The sequence below is a fragment of the Cavia porcellus genome, unplaced genomic scaffold (genome assembly GCF_034190915.1).
Source record: "Cavia porcellus strain 051 isolate PalLab524CR breed Dunkin Hartley unplaced genomic scaffold, mCavPor4.1 scaffold_40, whole genome shotgun sequence".
Classification (NCBI taxonomy): domain Eukaryota; kingdom Metazoa; phylum Chordata; class Mammalia; order Rodentia; family Caviidae; genus Cavia; species Cavia porcellus.
This window is the reverse complement of record NW_026947523.1, coordinates 9,856,655-9,883,350: the sequence shown is the minus strand read 5'-3', so window position 1 is coordinate 9,883,350 and position 26,696 is coordinate 9,856,655. Positions and strand designations below refer to the sequence as shown.

At 49.0% G+C, this 26,696-nt stretch overlaps 1 protein-coding gene across 1 annotated transcript; it reads left to right on the top strand.

Moving 5' to 3' along the window:
* Positions 1 to 1,885: 1,885 nt before the first annotated feature.
* Eif3l (eukaryotic translation initiation factor 3 subunit L) lies at positions 1,886 to 26,488 on the top strand. Its single transcript, XM_003470479.5, has 13 exons — positions 1,886 to 2,040; positions 2,522 to 2,570; positions 3,766 to 3,976; positions 5,278 to 5,357; positions 8,179 to 8,240; positions 11,400 to 11,469; positions 11,663 to 11,736; positions 16,217 to 16,388; positions 17,137 to 17,291; positions 18,224 to 18,394; positions 20,361 to 20,858; positions 25,196 to 25,276; positions 26,280 to 26,488. Exons 1-13 carry the CDS (start codon positions 2,008 to 2,010, stop codon positions 26,316 to 26,318), a joined length of 1,695 nt encoding a protein of 564 aa, XP_003470527.2. The 5' UTR covers positions 1,886 to 2,007; the 3' UTR covers positions 26,319 to 26,488.
* The last annotated feature ends 208 nt before the right edge of the window (positions 26,489 to 26,696 follow it).

Below are 26,696 nucleotides of genomic sequence, written 5' to 3'. Positions count from 1 at the left end.
GGCACATACCTGTAATCCCAGTACTGGGAAGGCTGAAACAGGAGGATCACCGTGAGTTTGAGGCCAGCTTGGGGTACACAGCAAAACACTGTCTCAAGAAGCCAAAAATGTATAAAAGTGTGTGTGTGTGTGTGTGTGTGTGTGTGTGTGCGTGTGTGTGCGTGCAGGTGTCTCATGTCACCAGACACAAAGGGAACTATAACAAAGATGGAATCCAAGCTGAGAGAACTACCTTAAAAGCAACTTCAGGGCTGGGGACATAGCTTAGTGGCACAGTGCCTACCTGACATGCACAAGGTCCTGAGTTCGATTCTCAGTACCAAAAAGGATAAATAAAAGCAATTTCAATGAAAACATCATTTTTCAAATTTTACAAAATCATATGACTATGTGAGCACACTACTGGGTCAAGAAAAGTCCTGGGAACCAAAGGTCCAAAAGGTTCTGCTCCATTAGTTTCATGACAGCATCACTGGAGGCTGCCTTGCAAGGGAGGCATAGGAGCAGGAGCGCACGGCTTGGGCAAGTAGTGTTGTGATCCTAAATAGGATGCTCTGGCTGGATGGCAGCAGAGCACATGAAGTAGATGGGGGGGGGTCGGGCACCGCAGACAGCTTGATTCTAGACACAGGTAACCTGGCTGTCAAAACCCAGAGCAGCCTCCATGTGCTTTGATGGGAAAAGCACGGATGTATGGGAAAAGCATGGGAGAAGATAAGGCAGTGTGGCCCAAAGAGGGTGACATGTTCCAGATCACATGGGAAATATTATTATTATTATTCCGTGCTAGGAATCAAATTCAGGACCTTTCACTTGCTAGGCAGGCACTTATGCCACTGAGCCGTATCCCTAGCCCCAGAATTTAGTATTTTTTTTCCCCTTATACCAGGGATTGAAGTAATGATCTTGTGCTTGTCAGGCAGGTCATGTGCCATTGAGCTATATCCCAAGCCAATTTTGTATTTTTGAGACAGGGTCTCATTATGCAGTTGAAGCTGACCTTGAGCTCACTTTGTAACCCAGCCTGGTCTTGAACTCACAATGATCCTCCTGCCTTAGTCCCCCTATTGCTGGAAGTACAGACATGCACCACCCCCAGCACACAGGAATTATTAAGAGCCCAAGGTCCTTGATCCTAACGAGACCCATGATTATATACCATAACCCTATGGCTTCCCCGGGATTCGAACTACCTACTGTGGCTGGCCTTGGAACTGGACCCACAACCTAAAGTCTTGCAGCCTGTGCTCTAGGTCCTGCATCACCGTTGCCCTCATCTTTGTTTGTTCTAGTTTTGGCATACAAATTCAGGGCGCAAGCTTGTAGTGCTTTTGCACCCTAAGGGACCAAATCTCAACTCTTAGTGTTTTGAAGATATTTCTCGAGGCAAGCTTTCTCGAGGCGAGTGTGGTGTCACATGCTTGTAATCCCAACACTTGCAGACGGTGGCAGGAGGCTGGCCACAAGTTTGAGGCCTGGCTGAGTTACACAGTGAGTTTAAGGGTAGCCTGGAATACATAGCGGGATCCTGTCTCAAAAATGAAATGAAATGAAATAAAGTGAAATGCAACAATAAATAAGTACATAAATAAATAAAAATTTCTTGCCTCGGGCAAACCGCTAACATCTAAACATCAGATTGAATTCAGGTAGTACAATTTCCCATCATGCCAGAGCCCATCTGGAAAAAACTGTCACACATCTTTTGTGTGGGATCCCTTCTAGTTCCTCTTTGCCAACTCTTTATGCCAAATTATTTCATGTCATTTTTTCTGAATTTATATCCCTGTTCTAGAGTTACATGCTCTGGAAGACCTATGTTTGAAGAAGGAAGAAACACCTAATTGCTTTGTAGTCTTTGACCTTCCTATGATGGCTACCTCCCGTTGCCTGCGGCCCCGAAAGGCTTCCGGTTTCCCGACAGGCCACAGGAGCAGAGAACTTCCGGTGTCTAGAGTCTGGCGCGGATCGGTCTTGATTTCCGCGGTGTTCACGCGAGCCGCAGCCATGTCTTATCCAGCTGATGACTATGAGTCTGAGGTAAAGTGGCCAAAAGCGTATGGTGGACTCTGCGATCGGCGCAAGAATCTGTAGATGCCAGGCTGGAGAGCGAGGTGGCGTCCGGGCCTTTCCGGGAGTCCCGCGTGCTGCTTCCCGGAGCCCGGCCCCTCGGAATCGGGCTTCTGTCCGCCCGCTTCGCGAGCTGAGTCCCCTTGTCCTTTGTTTCTAAGGCCGGGAGGAGGCGGGCTCTGTGTTTCTCATTGAGCTCTTTTTTGATCTGAGGTCCTTTCACTCAAAACTTACTGGTACTCACAGCTTCTTGGATTTTGCTTTTCTGCTTACACCCGTAATGTTGTTTTGTTACTTATTTTCCTTTTTTCTCGCAGGCATGAGACCTCCTTAAAGATGGGGCGATAGTGTCTTATCTGCTTCTTTGCCTTTAGCCTCTGTTTAACTCCAGCCCTGGGACAAGTGTTTCGGGTTAGCAGTGGGTGACGTTTCTCTGTCCCTTTTTTTCTAGGCTGCTTACGATCCCTACGCTTACCCGGGCGACTATGATATGCACACAGGTGAGACCAGAGTTTGTGTGGCTAGCGCAGTCCTCCCAGGGACTGGCACCTTCTGGATGGCTTAGAACCAGCTCTGACAGGTGTCTCATAAACACTGCTGATGGTCCAGATTTGGAGTCAGTCATTACTTCTTGATGGGAAGGGTTGTGCAGAGTCCATAAATCAGGCCTTTTTTGTGGTACACTTCATAGTCTCAAGAAAGGACGGTTAATCACTTGGCTGTGATTTTCTTTTATTTCTAAGACTACTGTTATTTTATTTTGTGGTGCTGGGAATCATGCTGGTGTGTGTTAATCACTGTACCTACGCCCCCACCCTCAAAGAAAAAAACTTGGGATGAAAATTTTAAATCATTCAAACCAAGCCTAGATGAATGCCCACTGGGAGGCTTTTGAAGTTACCTAAAATGTTATAGTGACTTGGATTAATACTAGTACGTAGTGCCCCCCCCACCTTTTTTGTCTTTTTCATTTTTATTGGTACCAGGGATCGAACTCATGACTGCCTGCTTGCAAGGCAGGTGCTTATGACTCTGAACTAAATCCTTAGCCCCGATACATAGTATGTAGTGACTCTTTTCTGTAAAATATTTTAAACCTTTAAATGGTTCTATAAAATATGCGCATTAGTATTTTTTTCTATAAGAGAGGTTTTTTTTTTTTTTTTCTCTGCAACAGTTCCATTGTGCAGTTCGGGCTGGTCTCAAACTCACTTTGTAGCCCAGGCTGGTCTTGAACTTGCAAGATCTTTCTGTGTCAGCCTCTTGAGTGCTGCGATTAAAAGTGTAGAGTGATAGATAATTGTTCAGAATAAGTAGCTATCAGCACTAATTTTGCCTCAGTTTTCTTCCTCTCCCCCAACACGTATAACTCATATGCCCTGAGTGTATCTGGGTACAAGGTAGACAAAGTTCTTAACCTCAAAGACTTTATAGGTTCTGGGAGACAAAACAGATGGTAGTAAGAAGTTACTCTAAATACTTTTAAGTATTGGCAATTGTTCTTGAGGAAACAAAAGCCATGGGATTGGTAGCAAGTTGGGCAAGTTTATCTTTTTAAGTATTTAAAAGGGAATTGTGCTGGTTTTTGCAGACTTGAGTTTGGTGTGTGGCCTGATCGTGCCTTTGTGATCTGTTGTATACTGTGTATGCGTTTGAAGGGCACTGTGTCAGGTATTTATTGTATTTACCCTCTAGGAGATCCAAAGCAGGACCTTGCTTATGAACGTCAGTATGAACAACAGACCTATCAGGTGATCCCTGAAGTGATCAAAAACTTCATCCAGTATTTCCACAAAACTGTCTCAGATTTGATTGACCAGAAGGTATACGAGCTTCAGGCCAGTCGCGTCTCTAGTGATGTCATTGACCAGAAGGTGTATGAGATCCAGGACATCTATGAGAACAGGTATGGGTCCCTGGCTGACAGTCTTTTTCTTGGGGGGACTAGCCTAGGTTTACAGCTTCTACAAAAGGGTTGAAGTATAACATTTTCGGGACAGAGGGCTCAGGAGATCTTTGTTGTTCCTTGAGACTTGGACAGTTTACTTAGTTGTACTTTGTATTGCCAGAAAGTTTTTTTTTTTTTTTTTTGTCTTTTTGAGACAAGGTCTCACTGTGCGGTTCAGGCTGGCCTTGAGCTCACTTTGTAGCCTAGGCTGGTCTCAGACTTGCACCCATCCACCTGCTTCAGCCTCCTGAGTGGTGGGATTATAGGAGTGTGCCACCATGCTTGGCAAGTTTTGGTTTTTTGAGACAGATTTTCACCATGTAGTTCAGGCTGGCCTCAAACTTCTGGCACTATTCCTGCTTCAGCTTCCTGCATGGTAGGATTTATAGGCATGTGTCACCATGCCCAACAAATTTTTGATTATTCTGACTCAGCTTCAAATATATAGACAAGTGCTAAAGTGCCTGGCCTTGTTCAGTGAGGTTCTTTTGGTGCCTGGCTACTGGGGATAGAACAGGATGTACATACAATTACATCTGCAGCCTTGGTATGGCTTTTTTTTCCCTTTCTGTTTGTTTTTTTGTTTAAAGACAGGATTTCACTGTGCAGTTCAAGCTTGCATTAAACTCACTTTTAACCCAGGCTGGCCTGAACTCGAGGTGATCTTCTGAGTGCTGGGACTATAGGCATGCACCACTGTGCACGGCCTGCTTTCATGTAAAATACTGAAGACTATAAGTATTTTGGATTTCAGATTTTGGAATATTTACGTATACCTAACGGGTTGTCTTGTCTAAACATGACAGTCATTTTTTTCCTATACACATAGACTCGTAATTTTTATAGTACTTTTAGAGTACTTGCATTCTTGGTTTTTTTGTGCATATATAAGGGATGAAATCCAGATCCTTAAACGTGCTGAACATAGCCTGTCCTGGTGAGCTACATTCTAGCCCTGTGCCTGTGGTTTGATTGTGACCTGTCCCGTGAGGGCTGGCCTAGCAGTTTCTGCTGGAGGTGGGGCCCATTGGTGCTCAGAAGTTTTCAGATTTTGCCCTCCCAGCGAGGGTTCTTCACTCTGTCCTGAGAAAGGGCTTATGAGGGGGCACTGGGTGGAGGGAACTGGTAGACCTGAGCCATCTGGCTATTCCCTAAGGAACAGCCTTCTCTGAGCTCGGTCTGTATCGGTAAAAGGTCAGCACCACCTAGGTCTTGCCCTTCCTCTTTGGAGATGTAGAATTTTTCTTCTTGCTTTGTAGCTGGACCAAGCTGACTGAAAGATTCTTTAAGAATACTCCCTGGCCTGAGGCCGAAGCCATTGCTCCACAGGTTGGCAACGGTAGGTGTGAACACTTCTGTCCGTGCTTTGCGTGGGGTCAGTAGAGGGAAAGTGCAGGAGGGTTTGTCTCTTCCGCTGAACGTTTTGTTTCCCAAAACTTGGTACACAGCAGGTTAATAAAATTACCTGTTGAACGAAGCTGTGTAATTTTAGAAAGGACAGAGGTCTGTCAGATGTGAAAGGTGAAGTCGAGTCTGTCTTTGCTTGCTCCGTTTTCCTCTAATTTGGGGGTCACTTCAGTCATGTAAGCGGGCTCACTAGCCCCTACCTCTCAGTCTCTTCAGCATGGCATCGGGAGGTCCAGTTTCGTTATTTACATGTAAGTGTCCTGCTGTCCTGGCACGTTCATTTACATGTTTATGGCAGCACTGGGGACAGAACCCAGGGTCTTAGGTGTGCTGTGCAGACCCTGCCGCTCAGCTCCCCCGAGCACCTAGTGCATGCTTGGAAAGACCATTCTTCTCCCCCATCAAATTATCTCGGTGTCCTTGTTGAAGTCAGATGATCTTACAAATGGCGTTTTTATTTCTAGACTCAGTTCTGTACTGTTTCTGTAGCTTTATGATACGGTTTGAAATCAGGAGTTGTGGGTCTTTAACTTTGTTTTTTCCCCAAGATTGTTTGGTACTCTTGAGTCCATTAGATTGCTGAATGAGTTTTGGGGTCAGCCTGTCAGTTTCTGCAAAGCAGTCCCTCAGGGTTTTGGTGGGCATTGTCTGGAATCTGCAGAGCAGTCTGGGTAGGATCACCACCTTAACAGTATAAAGATCTTGAATCTGTGGATGTGAGATGTCTTTCTATTTATTTAGGCTGTCAGTTTCTTTCAGTGATGTTCTATAGTTTTCGTTTTGTGAGACAGAATGTCACTAAGTTGTCTTTTTCCTGTGATCCTCCTGGCTCAGCCACCCAGAATACTGGGATTATAGGCATATGTTACAGTACCTGGTTAGTTTTATAGTTTTTAAGTAAAAAATTTTACTTCTAATAACTTTTTTTTTTTAACATCGACCAAAGTTTTTTGTCTTTCTCCTTTTTTTAATTTGAAGACAATCTCACTGTGTAGTTCAGGTTGGCCTTGAACTCATTCGTGGTGACTCTCCTGACTCTGCCTTCTGAGTGCTAGGATTATAGGTGTGCACCACCACATCTGACCTTGAACATTTTGCTTTCCAGTGTTGTCTTCTACCTTGTTTTTGGGGGAGGGTTCAGCATCTAAGATGATCTATAGGTTTGAGGATTTGCTAGGAAGATTCACAGGGTTCAGCATGTGGTTACAGCCATGCTATATGAGGTTTGCAGTAAGAAGTCACAGAGCAGAATTTGCAAAGGGAAGGCAAAGGTGCGGAGTCCAGAGGAAGCCAGGCTCAGGCTTCGCGAGCGCCTTCCCAGAGGGGTCACGTGGGACTCGCTTTATAGCTCCCGTAACAAATGGTGACAATGTGTGAAGCGCTGTCCCCCAGGAAGGCTCAGGAGTTTTACAGGGTCCTGGTCCTATCTCTGCCTGATGGGTAACAGGATTCCAGATTGCTTGAAAGAAGGCAGATGTTGAGCATAAAACTAACTGTAAACTTCTGTTCACATAAACAGTTTGGGCACCACAGACGCAGACTCCCCTAGTTGTTAGGCAAGAGTGGGTGCCCTCCTCAGGTCTGAGTTCCTCAAGACCAGGCTCAAGCCTCTCCAGGGCCAGCAATCTCCGTGACCAGCTGTGCTGACTCCTCTGCACAGCTTTGGTACCTAAAAAACTTACCTGGATTTTCTTTCTCTCTTTTTTTTTTTTTGGTACTGGGGATCGAACTCATGACCTCACGCTTGCCAGGCAGGCACTTAAGCCACTGAGCTAAATCCTCGGCCCTTTTTTCTCTCTTTAATAGTTTCATCATAACAGTAGGACAGATTCTTTTATTATATTTTGATTCTGATGTTTTATTTCATAAGCCACATGACAGGTGCGTGCTCCTCACTCTTCACACATTGTGTGATTAGAATCTGCAGTGAGAAGATCAAGGACTTCCTTGTTAACAAGAACTCTTGGCTTCTAGAAGAAAGAAAAAAATTCAAGGAGAAGGAAAGGGGGATCATAGATGGAAATAGGACAGAGTCTTTTTTTAAAGAGGATTCCCAAACTGGAGATACACTGTGTCTGCACCCCGGTGTGGTTGTGTGCATCTATAATGCAGCCACTCTAGCAGGCCGAGGTGGGTTACGAGTTCAGGCCTAATCATAAAAAAAGAAGGGACTAGGGATTTAGTTCAGTGGCATAAGCCTGGCAAATGGGAGGTTGTGAGTTCAATCCCTGGTACCACACACACACACACAAAAAAAAAAAAGAGGGCTGGGGGTGTAGCTCAGTGCACAGGACCTGAGATTAGTTCCTAGTGTCGTCAAAAAAGTGTTTTCTATTTTGATAGCATTGTCAACCTTCATGAGACTACTGATGTTTGTTTGCCAGATTATATAAGCTCCTAGGGATGTAGCAGTCTAAATATTGGAAGGAAATTGATGGGAAAGAGATTAAGAAAAAAAAATTTTTTTTTAATCTGTACGGGAGATCGAACTCAAGACCACATGCTTGCAAGGCAGGTACTTATGCCACTGAGCTAAATCCCCAACCCCCAAGAAAAAAATTTTTAAAGAGGTTAAAGTGACATTGACAGAATGAGAATGAATTTTCTTGTATGTGTTCATGGAATAAGCATAAGAGTTTAGGTGTTATTTACTCTGTAAAATCACCTTTATTGCCCTACCTTAAAGGCTAAACTACCAGAAGACACCAGTTGTTTTGTGGATTACTGAAGCACCCATCTACCTTCTCTTTCAGATGCTGTCTTCTTGATTTTGTACAAAGAATTATATTACAGACACATATATGCCAAAGTCAGCGTGAGTATTTGATGTGTTGCTAGCAGGGGTGTTTTTTTTTTGTACCGGGGATCAAACTCACAACCTCACACTTGCAGGGCAGGCACTTATGCCACTGAGCTAAATCCCCGGCCCAGGTTTTTTTTTTAAGGGCGTTTGTTTTTAATTCTATGCCATTTTTATCCCTAGAACATGCTTACTGGTTTATATTGGTTTTATGTCTTAGAGCACTTGGTGTGTTTCCTGTCTGTCTGTCTCTCTTTGTTTCCTTCTTTCTTTCTTTCCAGGACTCAGGATTAAAGCCAGGGTCTTGCACTGAGCCACAGCCCCCACTCATTTCTGGTTTTTTTTTTTTGGACACAAGACCTTGCTAGGTTGCCCAGCCTGGGATGGAGCTCGCAGTCCTCCTACCTGAGTGCTGGGAACACAGGCCTGTGTCATCATACCCTATGGCAATGTTTTCTGTGCTGAGAAAAAGATTTAACCCAGAAGGCTCTGAGTATCTGTTCCGGACAGACTAATGCCCTGTGTGACTTCTCCGTCCCTTGGTGCCCCTTAATGGGTGCTCCTCACCCTGCAGTTCAACCCAGGCGGCTGTGCTGACAGGTGTTCCCAGGCGCTCTCTTTCTTCCCTTTATTGGTGATTGAACACAGGACCTTTGCACTGAGCTACATCTCCAGACCTTTTTATTTTGAGACAGGATGTTATGAAATCGCCCACATGGGGCTTTTGATTTGTGATCCTCCTGCCTCAGCGCTGTCGAAGTGCTGGGAATACAGCTGTGCGCCCCCATGCTGGGCTCCCTGGCACTTCCTGTTGCCTCTGCTTGGGATGCCCTTCTCAAGTGTGTTGCTACTTAGCTTCCCTTTCTCTAAACTACCCTAGCAGGGTGCTCACTAGGCACACTGTTAGGTGCCTGGCACTGACCTGCATGTCTCTAATCCTCGTAGTCACGGTTCAGACAAGCTAGGTGTAGTGAGATCCTGGATCCTACTACTTAGGAGGCTGAGGCAGGAGGACTGCTGAAGTTCAGGGCTAGCCCGTGCTATAGTGAGTTCAAAGCCAGCCAGAATTATGCAGCAAGACCCTTACTCAGAAAAACCTCTAAAAAGGTTACTTGTCTTCAAGTTTATTTGATTAGTAAGTGGCAAAACTTGTTGCACCTAGGTTTATCTTGTAACACCACTGCTTACATAGTACCTCTGCTTTGGGTACTTGCTAGGTTCTGTTCTTGACTTCTAAATTGTAGGCTGCCCTAGATCCCGTACGGTGCCATCTGGATGATTTATATACAGTGATGACTGGTAGTGTCTGTTAGCTTCTCCCAGCCTCCACTGAGGCCCAGACTCGAGTGTCCAGCTGACTGCCCAGCATCTCCATGTGGCTGCTAAATAGTCATCTCGAGCCCAAAAGGGACCGCCTATTTTCCCTTAAACCCACCCTCCCAGGTTCGCCATGGCATTGTCCCTGACAGTTGTCCGACCTGGCATCCGGCCGTACAGCACGTCATGTTCGGCTGTCCTTAGCGTTCTGGGACCAGCTGCTTCTCTCAGCCGCCTCTGCTGCTCCTCAGACTCCAGGCTCGGTTACTGCCGTGGCCACTGTCCCGCTGTCCGTTTCCACTCTGGCCTGCTTCAGTTCCTCCTCAGCAGCGCCAGCACAGCCCTCTGCGTGTGGTCTCCTAGGGTCACCCCCCTCCCGACAGTCCCATCACGGTCTCTCATCCTTTCTTAGGACAGAACCCAGTTTGGCTGTGGCTCTGTTGCATCTGGCCCCTGACTCCTGTGCCGGTTTTATTTTCTGCAGCCTTGGGCTGGGGATTTAGCTCAGCGGCATAAGTGCCTGCCTTGCAAGTAGGCAGTCGTGAGTTTGATCCCCGGTCCCGATAAAAAGGAAAAAGACAAAAATATATATATATTTCCTGCAGCCTTCCCTTCCCTCTCTGCTCCTCGCCGTGCTCTCTGGCATTTCAGATCTTGCATCGCTAGCGTGTAATACTGGTTTATTGAGGGCTGTTTGCTTTTTGTCTTAGAAGGTGAACTCCACCAGGTTACCGGCCGTGTGTCTAAGTCTGGTGAGGTGTTCACTCTTGCGTTCACTCTTGAGTGTCTGAGTAAGTGAGAGAAACTAGCACCAAGAGGGTTCCCAAGAGTGCTGAAGTGTCGGTGCTTGTGGGACAGGATGAGGTTATAGCCAGGGTGTGTTGCTTCTTTGATACTGTTTTTTTTTGGAACCAGGAGTTGAACTTGGGACCTTGCACTTGCCAGGCAGCCAGTGTGCTGCTGAGCTGTATCCTCGGCAAACATTTCAATACTTTCTGTGTGTATGCACGTTGCTTCTTTGAGGAGACCATAGAATCTCTGGCTGCTCTGTAGGGGAAGGTTCCGCGGCGGTTTACTGACACTGTAATCTCTTTGCTAGTTACTAGCCTTGCACTTTGACGTACGTGACTGACATGGGAAGGGGTTTGTTGAATTTATGTTAACTGTGTTGTCTTGTTTAACTGTGATCAGTCCCAATATTTGGTTCCCACCGTGCCTGGCCAGAACCCAGTTAGAAAGAGTGGGGCCAAGACTCCAAGGTCCGTCTTTCTACTCCACAAATGTTTTGTCCCCGCTTTAGAATGGTCGGTGGTACCAGCTGCCGGAGCAGAGTCTAAATCAGAAGTCAGCAGCCGTCTGTGTGACGAGCTGTCTGACCTCGGTGGTCTGTCAGCTGTGCCTGTGTAGCAGCGTGGACTGTAACGAGCGGGCACGGCCGAGTTCCTGCAAAACTTCATTGGTGGAGCGAGCGGGAGGTGGGTGGATCTGCTGCCCGCTGGCCTGGCTGCTTGTGTTTGGCCCTGAACGAGCTCCCCTCTGCTGGCCCACTGTGGTCCGTGCAGCCCAGTGCAGCACTGATGGTCTAACTTCTGACCTTCGAGTCCTAGTTTTACCTCTTTGCCTGAAATACCTTCTCCCTCGGCTCCATCCGATCTGCGTGCCTGACTGTTAACACGTCAGTTAAGGTCGTGGCCCTGCCTCACCTGGTGTCCTGTGCCCCTTCCTTGGTAGCCCCTGCTGACTTCCTTCTGCCAAGACAGGGCAGACAGCAGTTCTTGTATGCATTCTCAGCCGTCAGAGACCACGGGTCAAACATGTTTAAATTAATTGTGCTCTGGCCTCTGTTTCTCCTTACAGGGGGGACCCTCCTTAGAGCAGAGGTTTGAGTCCTATTACAACTACTGCAACCTCTTCAACTACATCCTCAGTAAGTCTGAGACTTGGCCAAGGGGGTGAGGTTATGCTGGGGGCCTCCGGCTCTCCTGACGGATGTTAACCTGCAGGTGGGATGGGGGAGGCTTGTGATTCAGGACCCTTTGAAGAGAGAAACCACCAAGAGCTCTGCAGCCCTTGTAAAGGCAGAAGCTGTTATGCTGACTGTCTTCCTATGATCTGTGCAGATGCAGATGGGCCCGCCCCCCTTGAACTGCCCAACCAGTGGCTCTGGGATATCATCGATGAATTCATCTACCAGGTACTGCTCAGCCCCAGCCCCAGCCCCAGCCTCAGTGCGAAAAACCTGGTACAGGCGAGGAGCCCGAACCAGTGTTTATGTTGCTGAAAAGACACATGAGTGAAATCTCCTCATCCTAGTGTAAAATACCTTGTAGCAGTGGACTCTACGTCAAGTCGTTTTCTGAAGAAAACAAGCCTAAGCACTCCAGATAATGAACTGAGAGGCAAGAGAGTAGAATTCAGTTTGGTGTGGTGGGGATCTCGTAATCCCAGTGCTCTGGAAGACTGAGGCAGGAGGATTGCAAGTGGGACCCAGCCTAGGTACCCAGCCTACGCACCTTAGCAACTTACCTAGGCCCTGTCTCAAGAAAAGTGCCGGGAATGTAGCTCCTTGTTGAAGGCCCTAGGTTTGAGACATAGTACAGCATAAAAGAAAAACAAAAGCATGTATGTGACCTTGAAGTGTTCTGGGGGCTGTCTGCTGGCATCTTTGTAACACTGACTTGCAATTTAAGCTTTCTGAAGTGTCACTTTCCTCGTCTGCAAAGTAGAAATCTTCTGTATGTTGGATGAGGTGGTATTTACCCAGAGATATGCTGGACCAGAAAGTACTGGTGCATTTTTATCAAAGGAGAAATGTCACCTGCCTCCAGTGCTAGTGTTGAGGTTCTAGTAAGAACCACCCCAGGTATAAGCACGGCAGCGGGCACCTTGGGGGTCAAAGCGCACCATTGCTGTTAACTGGCGGATATTGGGCACATTCCTGGACCACCGTGTGTTCATCTATTTAACTCTGAAACACAGATTGGTGGAGGATTCCTGGGACACTGTGTAAAGTACATAGTTGCAGAATAACTGTAAACACTGTCTGTTAGGATGATGGTTAAAATTTTTGTTTTTGAGACAGGGTCTCGCTGTGTGGTTCAGGCTGGTCTTAGGCTCACTTTGTAGCTCAGGCTGGTCTCAAACTTGCAATGATTCTCCTACCTCAGCCTCCTGAGTGCTGGGATTATAGGAGTGTACCACCATGCTCTGCTGGGTTTTTTTTTGGACAGTCCTAAAGATTGAACCCAAGGTTTCAACCATTCCACTGAGCTACATTCTTAGCCCTTTTTATTTTGAGGCAGGGTGCTGGTAAATTTACCTAGGTTGGCTTCAATTTTTAAAAATTTTATTTATTTATTTTTTGAGACAGTGTCTCACTGTATAATTCAGGCTGGCCTTGAACTCACTGTAGTGAGGCTGGCCTTGGACTGAAGATGATCCTCCTGCCTCAGCCTTCTGAGTGCTGGACTGACAGGTGTGCAGCACCACACTAGCTATGGCTGGCTCTTAACTTTTGAGTAGGTGGGGGTCCCTGGGAGCCATTTTTCATCTTTTATTTAGTCTTTTGTTAAAATACAGCATTGGGGAAAGAGTCTTTCTCTTGTTCTGTGCAGTCTGTCCCTCTCACAGTAATATGGGGGAAATCAGCATCTTTGTACAGACAGTGTTTGACTGCCACAGACCAGAGAGTCCTTGGAGGTGACCAGTGCTGACAAGCTGTGATTGTAGGGCTGAGCAAACCTTTACAGGGCTTTTTTTTTTTTTTTTTTACTGGTACCGGGGATCGAACTCACGACCGCCTGCTTGCAAGGCAGGTGCTTATGCCGCTGAGCTAAATCCCCAGCCCCCTTTACAGGGCTTTTTGAAGGAAGGGGTTTTTTTGTTTTGTTTTGGTACCAAGGATCAAACTCAGGACCTTGTGCTTCCCAGGCAGGTGCTACCACCCAGCTATGTCCCAGCCCCTATAGGGCTTTTTGTGGAAGAGGCTTCTTGCATAAAACGAAACTTCAGCTGGGTGTGGTGGCATAAGCTAGTATTCAGGAGGCTGAGGCAGAAGGATCTGTGCAAGCTTGAAGTCAGCCTGGGCTACGTAGTGAGTCAAAGGCCAGCCTGAACTACACAGCAAGACCCTGTCTCAAAACAAACAAACAACACGCACACAAAAAAAAAGAAAAGAAAAGAAAATGAGACTTCAGGGCCATGGATGTAGCCCAGTGGCACAGTGCCTGCCTACCTGCCAAGCACGAGTCCGGAGTTTGATTCCAGATACCTAAAACGTGAGGCTTCTGTGCCTTTGACAGTGAAGACCACAAGCTGCTTTGACTTTCCTGGCTGCTTGACTGTCGGCCTCTTCCTGGGCATGGTTCTAGGCAGCGGGCCATCCTGCTCCTGCGTGGCATAGCGAGGGGAGGGAGACCTGCAGTGCTCAGGTATTCTTTGGTTTCTGTTCTGGTACTGGAGGTGAACCCAGTGCCAGGGGCACTGTACCGCTGAGCTCCATGCCCTGCCCTTTCATTTTTTATCTTGGGACAAGGTCTCACTGAGTTGCCCAGGTAGACTTGAATTTGGATCCTCCCACCTCAGCTCCTTGCAGTTCTGGGCTTCAAGGGCTGCGTGCTGAGATTTTGATCCCTCTTAAGAGGAGCACAATTCCTAGGTTTAGCTGGTGTTCTCTTGATGGGGGATTAAGGGCTTTCTGTGTCCACAAAGACTGTCTCGTGACGCGCAGTGAGCCTTGCCGCCCGCATGATTCTCCCCGCCAGGCAGCTGCCCACGGGTGAGCGGCCCCCACAGCACTCTCATTTATCTTTGTTGACTCAGGAACTATGCGAGTGTGTTGTTACTGTTGAGTTTCTTTGCTTGTTGCTGAGCTGCAGGCGTGGTGAAAATGCCTGCCTTTGCCTTTGCAGAGGCATCAATTATTGTCTGGAAGAAGACACTTCAGTGTTGGGTGTTTACATAAACCTGTGCCTACAGAGACGTTAGTTAGGAAAAGGCTGCCTGCTCTATTGTGCCATTTGCTGGGTTTTTGTTTTTTTTTTTTTTTTTTTTTTTGAGACAGGGTCTCACTGTGCAGCTCAGGCTGGCCTTGAGCTCACTTTGTAGCACTGGCTGGTCTCAAACTCACAGTGAGTTTCTCCTGCCTCAGCCTCCGGAGTGCTGGGATTACAGGTGTGTACCACTCTGCCTGGCACTGCCATTTGCTGTTTTGATGTGATTTGGAACATTGAAACCTTGACTTCAAGACTTTATTTATTTATTTAGTTTTGCTGTGCTGGGTGTTGAACCTAGGGCCTTGAGGATGCTAGACAAGGGCTCTGCCTCTGAGCTGTAACCCCAGCTCCTGCTGTGTTGTTTGGAGACAAGGTCTTGCTGTGTATTCTAGCCTTGTACTGTCTGCAGCCCTCCTGCCTCAGCCTCCTGAATGCTGGTATTACAGGCATACACTACCACAACCAACAGCAAGTGCTTTGAATTTAATAGGAATGTATTATTCTTCCTAAGGGCTGTATTAAAATATATTACAACAACAGTATATGAGAGCAGCTGTTGTCCATACTGCGTGTTAGCAGTCTGTTTGGTTTTTGGTCAGTTTAGTGTGGAGAGGAAATGATAATCTCAATTTACATTTTTCTGATAAACTATTTGAGCATTTTGCATGTTAACTGACTATTGTAACTTTTTTGTTACCAGTTTTCTTGATTTTTCTATTGGATTGTCTTTTTTATTGATTTGAAGCTTTTTCTTCCTTACTTTTGAGGAAGATGGCATTTTTAGAGTTCATGAACAGTCTTAGGTAAATTAAAATCTAGGTAAACTAAAATCTGGATCACTGATTTATAAGCCTGGGGTCAGCAGAATCAGGGAAACCCCAGCCCCTTTTTCAGTACTAGAAATCGAGCCCAGGGACTTCACAGTGAGCCACATCTCTCGCCTTTTGGCCCAATCAGGAAGCTCCGCAGGTGTGAGGAGCAGGTGGTTGTGGGTCTCTGTGACAGCCAGCCAGCCGGGCCTGGGTGCTCCCTGCAGAGGAGCTGCCTCGGTTGCTGGCTTGCTTGGCCGTCTCTGAGGTTGGCAGAGAAGTGGCACAGACTGAGCTGACGGTTGACTGGTAAGGGAAGCAAGACACACAGACACCTGTGCCACGTGGCGCTGATCCTGGCACAGCCAGGTCACATACACACAGATGGCCACCTCAGCCCCGTGTGCTTTCTGTGGCCACTGCATTGTGAGGCCCAGAGACACTGAGTGACTTTAGATGGTATTTGACTAAATCGGGTTTTCCATAAGCTCCCTCGAGTCGTAGAGATCTTTACTCACCTGTGGGAGAACATCCTCAGCGATCAGAAATATTCACAGCTTAATCAGAAGTGGCTTTGAAAAAAGTAAATAGTAAGCAGAGTGCACAGCACTGACATGTAGTTCCAGCTGCTTAGGAGGCTGAGGCGGGACATTCTGGTAAGCCGAGGAGTTCTCGAGACCAGCACGGGCAGAACTGAAGGCCTGTCTGAAAAAGAGGGGGAGAAAGGAAAAAAGAACAAGGCGCAGAAGGGTTTAGAAGTGACAGCTCCGCCCTGGCCTTTCCCTTCCATTGGCTTTGTACTGGAGCACTGTCCCTTAGGCCGGTCCTGTCCCTAAGCCGGTCCCCTGCTGCATCTCCCCTCACTCCTCAGTTCCAGTCATTTAGTCAGTACCGCTGTAAGACGGCCAAGAAGTCGGAGGAGGAGATTGACTTCCTGCGATCCAACCCCAAAATCTGGAACGTCCACAGTGTCCTCAACGTCCTTCACTCCCTGGTGGACAAATCCAACATCAACCGGCAGCTGGAGGTGTACACTAGTGGAGGTGAGTGTGCGCTGGTGCCAGGCGGGCAGCTCCAGCTCCAGGAACCGCACGGCTGGGCTCGGCGTGCGGGGGTCACAGGGCCGAGTCCCGGGGCTGGGCCTTTCCCGCTGGTCTCCCCGGTCAATCTGCCCCGGAAGCCGCGGAGCACACAGTGGCAGACTGTAGCTTTGCCTTAATAAAACCAGCACCAGACAGTGCCACCGACGTGTGACGGGCTTCAGTGTTTGAGAGAATGTCCACCAAATGCCCAAATCTGAGTAAGCGGGGTCAGGGGCCCGGTGTGCTTTCAGGTGAAACGGTGCTGGCGGAGAGAGGGGAGCAGGGCTCGCGGGGCAGTGTGGGGCGAGGAGCGGTGCTGTGGTCTGGCCCTGACCACCTGGTTTATGCCAAGTTGTCAGCAGTACCCAGTCCTGTTTGAACCATCGGTGTCCCTGTCCCCTCGGTGGGGGCCGGGGGTGTTAGTGTCTTAGAAAAATCTCCTTGACTTCAGGGACTTCCTAGAGGGAGGGCCGTGGCGAGTGCCTGACTGTTGGCAGGCCTGTCTCCTAGTCTCAGTGTGATCAGACGAAACAGAAGGCGACACAGCAGAAGGAGCTGCAGCGGGTGTGCCATTCCTGGTGTTTTTGCAAAGGCCGTTAGTTATTTCCTGTTAAGACACTTTTGGGGCTGGCGGTGGGTGACAGTTTACTGAGTGACATTCAGAGGTCCAGCTGCCCCTGCTGAGGCGGCCTCCGTTCTGTCCCTCCAGGTGACCCCGAGAGCGTGGCCGGGGAGTATGGACGTCACTCCCTCTACAAGATGCTGGGCTACTTCAGCCTGGTGGGGCTGCTGCGCCTGCACTCGCTGCTGGGGGATTACTACCAGGCCATCAAGGTGCTGGAGAACATTGAGCTGAACAAGAAGGTAATCAGCCGCCCAGCACCCCTGCCTGCCCGGAGAAGCTGATCTCTTAAGACAGTGGCCAGGGTTGACATTGAGACTAAAGCTGCCCCAAGCATCCCGGTGAAAATGCGACGGGGCAGCTGGGGGTTCAGCAGGCAGCCTATTCATTCTGCTTTCAAAGCGGAACAGTAATGGCAGCTTTTTACTTGAGGCTTTATTGGTCTAAAGAATTAACAGAAGTTCTGGGGCTGGGGATTTAGCTCAGCGGCATAAGCGCCTGCCTTGCAAGCAGGCAGTCGAGAGTTTGATCCCTGGTACCAATTTAAAAAAAAAAAAAAAAAAAAAGAATTAACAGAAGTTCTAAGGTGGTGTACCTACTGGTAGCGAGTAGCTTGGTGTTTCCTGGTCTCAGGAGATGGGTACATTATATTTGGTGTTTGGTTTGTGTGCCTGTGTGTCTATCTGTCCATCTGCCCTCTTGTTTTTCTTTTTTTTTGTACGGGAATTGAATTCAGGACCTTTCACTTGCCAGGCAGGTGCAGTGCTGCGGAGCTACATTCCTGACCCTCCATCTGTCCATTTCTCTGTTGGACATTTTTTGGGAAGAAACAGAAAATTAAAATACTAAGCAGGTGTGGTAGGAGGCTCACTGTGAGTTCAGGGCCAGCCTGGGCTACATAGTTCAAGGCTGGTCTAAACTACATGGTGAGACCCTGCCTCAGCAAGACAAAATAAAAGGGGAAATAGAAGACTGCAGAGCTGGAAGAGGTTTCAGAGGTCCTTCCCTTCAGTTAGTAGCCAGAGGACTAGAGCCCTTAAATCATGTCACCGTATCAGTGACCGTCTCGCTGCAGAGCCAGGCGGCCCCTTGCAGGTCAGAGCCTGTGGGGTTCCCGGCTGTGCCGCCGCTGGGCCCCCTGACTGCCTGCTCACGGCTGCGTCTGCTCCCGCAGAGCATGTACTCCCGTGTGCCCGAGTGCCAGGTCACCACCTACTACTATGTGGGGTTTGCGTATTTGATGATGCGGCGCTACCAGGATGCCATCCGGGTCTTTGCCAACATCCTCCTCTACATCCAGAGGACCAAGAGCATGTTCCAGAGGACCACGTACAAGTATGAGATGGTAAGGCGGGCGCCCACCCTCCCAGCTGCCTGGGGTCCTGTGTCGGCAGCTTTTGGTAAACGCTGTCCAAACTGCTGATATTTCATATGCTTCTTGTAAGGACATTCTCTTAACTTTGTTTTTATTTTTAAATTTAAATATTTTTATTAGTACATTTGTAGTAGATTCATTGTGAAGAGCTAGTGCACATACATGATGTATCTTAATCATCCCCCCACCCCCCTCTACCTCTCTTGGATCATACGTGTATCTGTTTGTGGCATGCGTTCTCTTAAAGGACTTACTACAGTTCCCTTTGTAAGTCTTTCCTCCCCCTCCCCCTATATGTTAAAGCTCTGTCTCACTAGTTCCTGTTGTCTGTCTTTTGTTTTGTGCTGTGTTTTGAGACGGGGTCTGGCTGTGTAGCCCGGGCTGGCCTTGAGCTCATGTGTAGCGCTAGCTGGCCTCCAGCTCACGGCAGCCCTCTGCCTGGGCCCCCGAGTGCTGGGACTACGGGCAGGCACCACCTGCCCAGTTTCATTTCTCTATGTTGTGAGCCTTCTTCCTTCTCCCTTCTAGTTCTTCCTGAGTCCTTTAAACCATCATTCCCCTCTGGTGCTGCAGAGCATTGCCTCGTGTTCCTCCCGGGTAGCTGTTCGTGCCCATTGTCTGAGCTCCGTCTGTCCCCTCTGCCCTTATTGACCCCTAGGGGCTGCTGTTCTGCTTGCTACTTCTGTACAATAAACTTCTTAAGCTTTTGCCTGTGAATGGGAACATGTGTGTTTTCTTTTGCACTGCTACATGCTCGGCAAGTACTCTACCATGGAGCTGCACTCTCAGCCTCTTAGAGGATTATTTAGAGTTGCCGGCCTCTGTGACTGACGCCTTTCTGTTACGTGTGTTTTGTTGAAACAAAGTCTTATTGTGCAGTTTAAGCTGGCCTTAAACTCACTCTAGCCCAGGCTGGCCTCAAACTAACAGCAGTCCTGTTGCCTCTGCCTCCTTAGTACTAGAATTACAGCTGTGCACCACCACATGTGGCTGTTATTCCTGTTGGCTTCAGATTATTTACACACACACACACACACACACGCACGCACGCACGCACGCACACCCTGGCACTGCTGGGGATTGGATCTAGGCAGCACTGAATTACACCCACTTCCCCAGTTTTCTTTTGGTGTAAACTTTTGCCAAGTTACCCAAATTTAGCCTTGAACTCATGACCTTTCAGCTTCAGACCTCTTGAGTAGCTGGGATTGCGGGCACCATGACATGCTGATCAGTAAAGTCTTGACAATGAGCATGTTTTGTTTTACATGCTATGTGTGCCTACATTTATTCACTCAGCAGCAGTGTGCCGAATGTTCCCTGGGCTGTGGGTGTTTCAAATGACTTAAAAGAATGGTGGCTTAGCTTGGTGGCAGGATGCTTGCCTCCCATGTGTTAGGCCCTAGGTTAAGACCGTAGGACAGCAAAATTAAATAAACAGCTGGCTGTAACAGTGCACACCGAGAGTCCCAGCACTTGGGAGGCTGAGACAGGAGGACTGCCTGGATTATGTAGAGAGGCCCTGTCTCCAAAAACTGAAATAAATTAATGAATATCTATATGTTTATATTCATTCGTACAATTGCACATAAATGGTGAGGTGTGCTTGGCATGCGTGAGGCCCTGGTTCTGTCCCCAGTACTGCAAAAGAGAAAAAGGAAGACCTAGATGTGGCTGCTGCTCTCGGTCAGTGAGCTGAGGGGCAGATGGTGGACAGAAGCCCCCTTCTGCGTAGAGAGGACACCCTGAGCAGAGGGGTCATGCAGCTCCCGCAGCAGGGCTGGCTGGAGGGCAAACACGGAGAAGGACGGGATGGCCAGTGTTGAGCAGTGACCTTTGCACTGGGTAGAGTACTTAAGTCTCCTGGAGGCCCTGTGGTGGCCCTAGGTTTCAGGTCACTGGATCCTGTTTGACCCACTGTCTCCACCCACCCCAGATCAACAAGCAGAACGAGCAGATGCACGCGCTGCTGGCCATCGCCCTCACCATGTACCCCATGCGGATCGACGAGAGCATCCACCTGCAGCTGCGGGAGAAATACGGGGACAAAATGCTGCGCATGCAGAAGGGTGACCCGCAGGTCTACGAGGAGCTCTTCAGCTACTCCTGCCCCAAGTTCCTGTCGCCCGTGGTGCCCAATTACGACAACGTGCACCCTAACTACCACAAGGAGCCCTTCCTGCAGCAGCTCAAGGTGTTCTCCGACGAGGTACAGCAGCAGGCCCAGCTCTCCACCATCCGCAGCTTCCTCAAGCTCTACACCACCATGCCTGTGGCCAAGCTGGCTGGCTTCCTGGACCTCACCGAGCAGGAGTTCCGCATCCAGCTGCTTGTCTTCAAGCACAAGATGAAGAACCTGGTGTGGACCAGCGGCATCTCCGCCCTGGATGGCGAGTTTCAGTCTGCTTCTGAGGTGGACTTCTACATTGATAAGGTATGGCTGTCCCTACGCCAGCATCGCTGTCTTATCTGACCTTCCTCTCAAGCTGAGCAGGTGCCCAGTCCTAGGGCAAGCTTGGAAATCTGAAGTCGGTGCTCAGGAAGGCTGTGTGGAGAATGTGAACTGGAAGCCCAGACTAGGCAGAGCCAGTGCAGGGGCCAGGCAGAGCCTTGTGTGCTTGAGAAGGGCTGCAGGATGGCCTGAGGGCCGGAGGGCTGCACTGTGGCAGGGGTGAGGTTGGAGGTCGGAGCTGGCTGCTTGGTGCACTGGCAGAAGTGCTTTGCGAGGGGGACCATGGTTAGTGCCGGCTGCCTGCGAGCTGGGTGAGTGGGTTTCTCTGAATCTGTGTCACGACTTGTGCTTGATGGTGGTGTTGAGAATGATCCTTTGTTGTCGCTGTGCACAGCCGTGTTTGATCACTTGCATCTGCTGACCGGCCTTTCTGGGTTCCTCTGTCCCCCGGTGATGGGCATTGGCGTGGTTGTGGGTGCTGCACGTAATTCTCAGAAGGCTGGAGTTTGGTTTTTTTTACTGAATCTTCAACCGAAGGCCTTGACCATGCTAGGCAAGTGCTGTAGCCTTGAGCTCCACCCTCAGACCTTTCTGTTTGTTACTTGTTATTTATTTAGGTAGTTGGTTTTGTTTTGTTCTGATTTTCTATTTTGTTTTGTGTTTTTGAGACAGGGTCTCACTGTGTAGCCGTAGCCGGGCTGGCCTGGAGTGGGAGCAGTCCTCTGCTGCTGTTTCAGGTTCCCAAGTGCCAGGATTACAGGCAGATGGCACCATGCCTGGCCCCGCAGTGGTCTTGAACCTGCAGCCCTCCTGTCTCAGCCTCCAGTGGCAGAATTACAGGCGTGCGTCCCCACACCTGCCTGAGGCAAGGTCCCATGGAGTGATCACCAATGACCTGTTCATTGCTCTCATTCTTTCTTTGTATGGATCTGTCTCCCATCCAGCCATCCATCCACGTGTGGGGGAAAGTCTTCTCACACGGACACCCAGGCGGTGTTGCAGTGGTTTCCTCGGGAGGAGAGGTGGTTGAAGGATAGTGTGTTTTACCTGATGTGATTTTAACTTCAGGCTAAACATTTTAGTATCCTGATGAGATTTTTGAAAGGACCAAGCTGTTTTGTTTTCCTGAGTGAGACTTTCCAGGTCAAAAGGCTCCCAGACTCCTCAAAGGCTTCCTGCTGCCCCGGCTTCTTTTGGGCAGGCTCGATCCCTGATGGGAATTCCAAGAATGCTGGTCTGGGAACGAGTACCGTAGGTCTCTTGTAGAATACACTTAGGGATTCTAGAATACACTGGGGATTTAGCTCAGCAGCATAAGCGCCTGCCTTGCAAGTGTATGGTTGTGAGTTTGATCCCCGGTACCGATAAAAAAGAAAAAGACAAAAAAAAAATAGAATACGCTTAGCCAGTATCTCAGATTTTATTTGGTCCTTGCTCCTCTGGGAGCCTTATTTAATGTGTTAGAACTCACCATGTCCTTCGTGTCTCTTATTTTTTTGTTTTTGTGGTACTTAGGATTAAGCCCAGGGCTTCATTGGGCTGCTACCCAGCCTTTTTATTTTTATTTTGAGACGGAATCTTCCTGAGTTGCCCAGACTGGCTTTGAACTGAGGTCCTCCTGCCTCAGCCTCCTGAGTAGCTGGCACTAGGTTCATGCTGCCGTGGCTGGCTTTTGTTGTGTAACTGACATAGTGATTGTGCACAGTGTGCAATGGTTAGATCAGGGTAAGTGGCATACCTGTGACCATGCCCATTTATCGTTTCTCTCCACATCTTTTAAATTCTCTTTCCTGTACTCTTTTTGTCCCCTATATACTGAATAATTTCTTTTGGTTTAACCATTCTATCCATAATTAATTACTTCTCTTTAACTCTGCCCATTTCTTCCTTTTTCTTCTGTTTTTTGGTTTGTTGGTTGGTTGGTTTGTCCGTTACTCAGCATCTCCTTTGGTGCTTACAGGTTTTTTTCACTGCTTATGGCTCGTTTCCTTTTGTCTTGAGCTCACTTTGTAGGCCAGGCTGGTCTTGAAATTGCAGTGATCCTCCTGCCTCAGCCTTCTGAGTGCTAGAATTATAGATGTGCCCACCACTGCTGGCTCATGGCTCCTTGATTTTGAGAAAGGATGTTGCCTGCATTTCCCCGAGGCCTGGGCTGCACTCCATTCCTCTAGAGGGATTTGTGTTTTCTCCCCAGGGTGCTTGCAGATGCTTTACTGACCTGAGGCTACAGTAAACTCAGCTCAGTGACGAGGTCCCCAAGCCTCCAGGAGACAAGCCCAGGCTGGGGTGAAGAGTCACATTTCTCTGTTGAAACAGAAGTTGACATCTCTGGGAATTTTGGGGGGGAAGCAGTTCTTGGGCCTCAAGTCACTGAACTGAACCACCCCAACCCTAAGGGACAGCCCCCCCCCCCCCCACCTTTGGTTGGCATGGGAGTGAGTTCACTTGAGTTCATGTTTGTCTTGAGATGAATTCCTTTGGTTCCCAGCATTACAGAAGGGTCTTTTCTTCTTAGAGTGCTAAGGCAGCCGGGCTTCTGTGCTTTTACTTGGAGCAGTTCTTTCCCTTACACGGTTCTTGTATTTGCTCCCCAACTCTGATGCTGTAAGATTAAACAAAGACTGCGTGGCTGGGAGGGGCAGCGCACCTGCAGCCCTGCGCTCTGGGAGGCGGCTCGAGCCCCGCCTGGGAGCTGTGAGGCCTTTAAACATTGGAGAGATGGGGTGGGGACGCAGTGTGACGGCCCTCAGTACTGTGGTGGGTGAAGGAAGGAGTGGCTGGCACAGCCAGCGGCTGTTATCTCATTCCAGGACACTCCGTCCTCCGAGAAGCAGCTCCATCTCGGTCAGTCCAGGGCCTCCTCTTCCTCATCCCCAGCACAGTGCCAGCCTACTTTCTGTCTCTGAGGATCCGCCTGTTCTTGACGTTTCCTATAAAAGACATCATGTAGCCTGTGGCCTTTGGTGCTGGGTTTCTCTCACTGTGTTTTCAGGTTTCGTCTACCTCCTGACACTTCCTTGTGTGAATATTCCGTCTTGTGTTTGTCCAGTCATTAACTGACCTTTGAGTTATTTTGACTTTTTGGGTAAGACTGTTATAGTTGGGGTCTGGGAATGTAGTTCAGCAGCACAGCGCTGCCTGCCTGGTAAGCACGAGGTGGTGAGTACCCAAAAAAAAAGAAACACTAATGCAGTTGGGCAGGGTGGGATACACCTGTGACCCCAGCACTTGCTTGTAATCCCGGCATTTGGGAGGCTGAGGCAGGAGGATCACTAGGAGGGAGTTCAAGGCCAGCCTGGGTTACATAGTGAGTATGAGGCCAGCCCAAACTAGGTGGCGAGACCTTGTTTCAAAAAAAAAGAAAAAGGGCTAATGTAGCTGGGCTCAGAGGCACAGGTCTATAATCTTAGCTACTCAGGAAGCTGAGGCAGAGGATTATAAGTTCAAAGGCAGCTTAGACCATTTAGTGAGACTGTCTCAAAATGAAAAAGGCCAGAGATGTAGTTCAGTGGTACAGAGTGGTATAAAGGGTCCTGAGTTTGATCCTGTATATAGGAAAGAGAGAGTAATGGTACAGGATTGTGCTTAGTGGTTCATACCTTAGCCTTAGCTACTTAGGAGACTGAGGCAGGAGAGTTTCTTCAGCCCAAGAGTTGGAGGTCAGCTTGGGTGAAATAGTGAGACCTTATGTGAAAAAAAAAAAAGATTTGCTATGGGCGTTGTGAAGTTTCGGGGTTGAACATGTGTTTCTAATTTTCTTGGTGTATATTTAATTGTGGAATCGTGGGCGTGGTTTGGAGGATTGGTTTTAATAGTTCGTCTTGCCCTGAATTCTGACTTAGAAGTGTGTGGCATCTGGGAGACTGGGGGTTTGGCAGAGCTGAGCGGGCCCCGAGAGCAGTGGTCACTCCAAAAGTAAAAGCTGCCAGTCGCACAGGTTTTGTGATGTGTAACTGTCCAGCTACTGTACCCCTCCCCTCCCCTGCACCGTCAGGTCACCACCTCCCTGTCGGCCTTCAGGGTTTGTTCTTAGTGCCTGATGAAAACTCTGGTGGTGTCATTGAGCTGTTCCCCTTCCCTTAGGGACATAGCCATCTCCAGGAGCCAGCAGTTTGGTTACCGCAAACGTAGTTCTGCTGAGTCTCCTTGGGTTAAATCAGCTCAGGTCCCTTGTTGAAAGGCCTCGAGCCTACAGTCATAATTGGTCTTCTGGACGATGGTGGATGCTTGCTGCTCATTAAGCAGATCCCAGAGCTTCTGAGTAGCAGCCCCCGGCCCCTTGTGCCACCCGTGCTTCCCTGACTCTGCCTACCCCACAGGACATGATCCACATCGCAGACACCAAGGTTGCCAGGCGCTACGGGGATTTCTTCATCCGGCAGATTCACAAGTTTGAAGAGGTGAGAGATCCAAGGGTCTGGCAGTGGAGGGCAGAGATGGGGCAGCGGGCCCTACACTCACAGTGTGAGCTGGCCTGGGCCGGTGGCTTGGGATGGAGCTGGGGCTGGAGGAGTTGGTCAGCCCTCCAGGCTCTCCTCTCTCTGCCTGTGTGGGGTGGCTCCCTCCCTCCCTCTCCCTCTGCCTTTTCCTAATCTGGGCAGAGGCAGGACAGGTCTGACCAGTTCCTTTGCAGTGGACAACAGCAGGTTCTGGTGTGTGTGTGTGAGCCAGTTGTTTTTGTTATCATTGTTTTGAGACAGGATCTCACTTTTTAGTGCATGCTGGCCTTGAACTCACTTTGCAGCCCAGCCTGGCTTCCAGCTCACGGGGATCCTCCTGCCCCAGCCTCCCAAGTGCTGGGATTACTGGAGGACACCACCATTCCCAGCTCAGCAGGCCCATTCTGTGCCTGTTCCTGTGGAAGGTTTCGGGTCTGAGCATGGGTGTCCCTTTGTGGCTGTTGCTGGATCCCTGTGTTCTGGTGCTTAGAGTTGTCCAGCCGAGGCCAGGCTTCTCCAGCAGAACGACGAGACAGCCCAGCAGCGCCCTTTCTGTGTAGCAGCCAGCTAGGCCCTTAGGGCTGAGGGCTGGTGCTTTCTTCCACCAAAGATCCTGCTTCTGGAGAAGGCAGGAGGCTGGAGCTCAGTGGGCCCTGATACCCCGAGGCAGTGAGTGGTGCCGGGCCAGCGCCACCAGGGCTTTCTGCAGCTGGGGACGCTCGCGCCACCCTGGGGGAGACTGAGTGGTTGCACACTGTCCCTGTCGCATTTGGCTTTTACTTGTTTTTGCAGTTCTGGGGGTTCATGCTGAGCCCCAGCTCTTTTTAAATTTTGAGACAGGGCCTTGCTGAGTTGCCAGGCCGGGCTGGAGTGTTCGGGCCTCCTGACTCAGTGTCGCAGGGCTCTGGGATCACTGGCCTGTGCCACTGTGCTCAGCCTTAACTCTGCATGTGGTCCTTTCTAGCTCAACCGAACCTTGAAGAAGATGGGACAGCGGCCCTGAGGATGTCCACAGTGGTCAGTTTGGAACCTCTTTTCAAAACTTTGTGCCTGGGAAGAGTTCTTGTCCCTGTGAATCCTTTACCTCATCGGCCATCAGCAGAGTTGAAATTTACTCAAATGGAGGACTAAAATGTTACATGCTGATTTCAGTAAAGGGTCTCTGGAGCTAAATTGGTCTTCTCATCATTGCAAGGAGGGTGCTGGGAAGGGGCCACAGTCCACCCCGTCCTGGGCGCCTTGCTCTCCTAGTGGGTCCCTTGCAGCCTGCAGAATGAATCTCATCTCCTGTGCTTCCCGTCACTGGAGCTCAGTCTGTGCTGTGGTCCTGCCAGGAGTTCCATGAGGTTTCAGTGACCGGCTGTAATGTGTGTGTCATCCT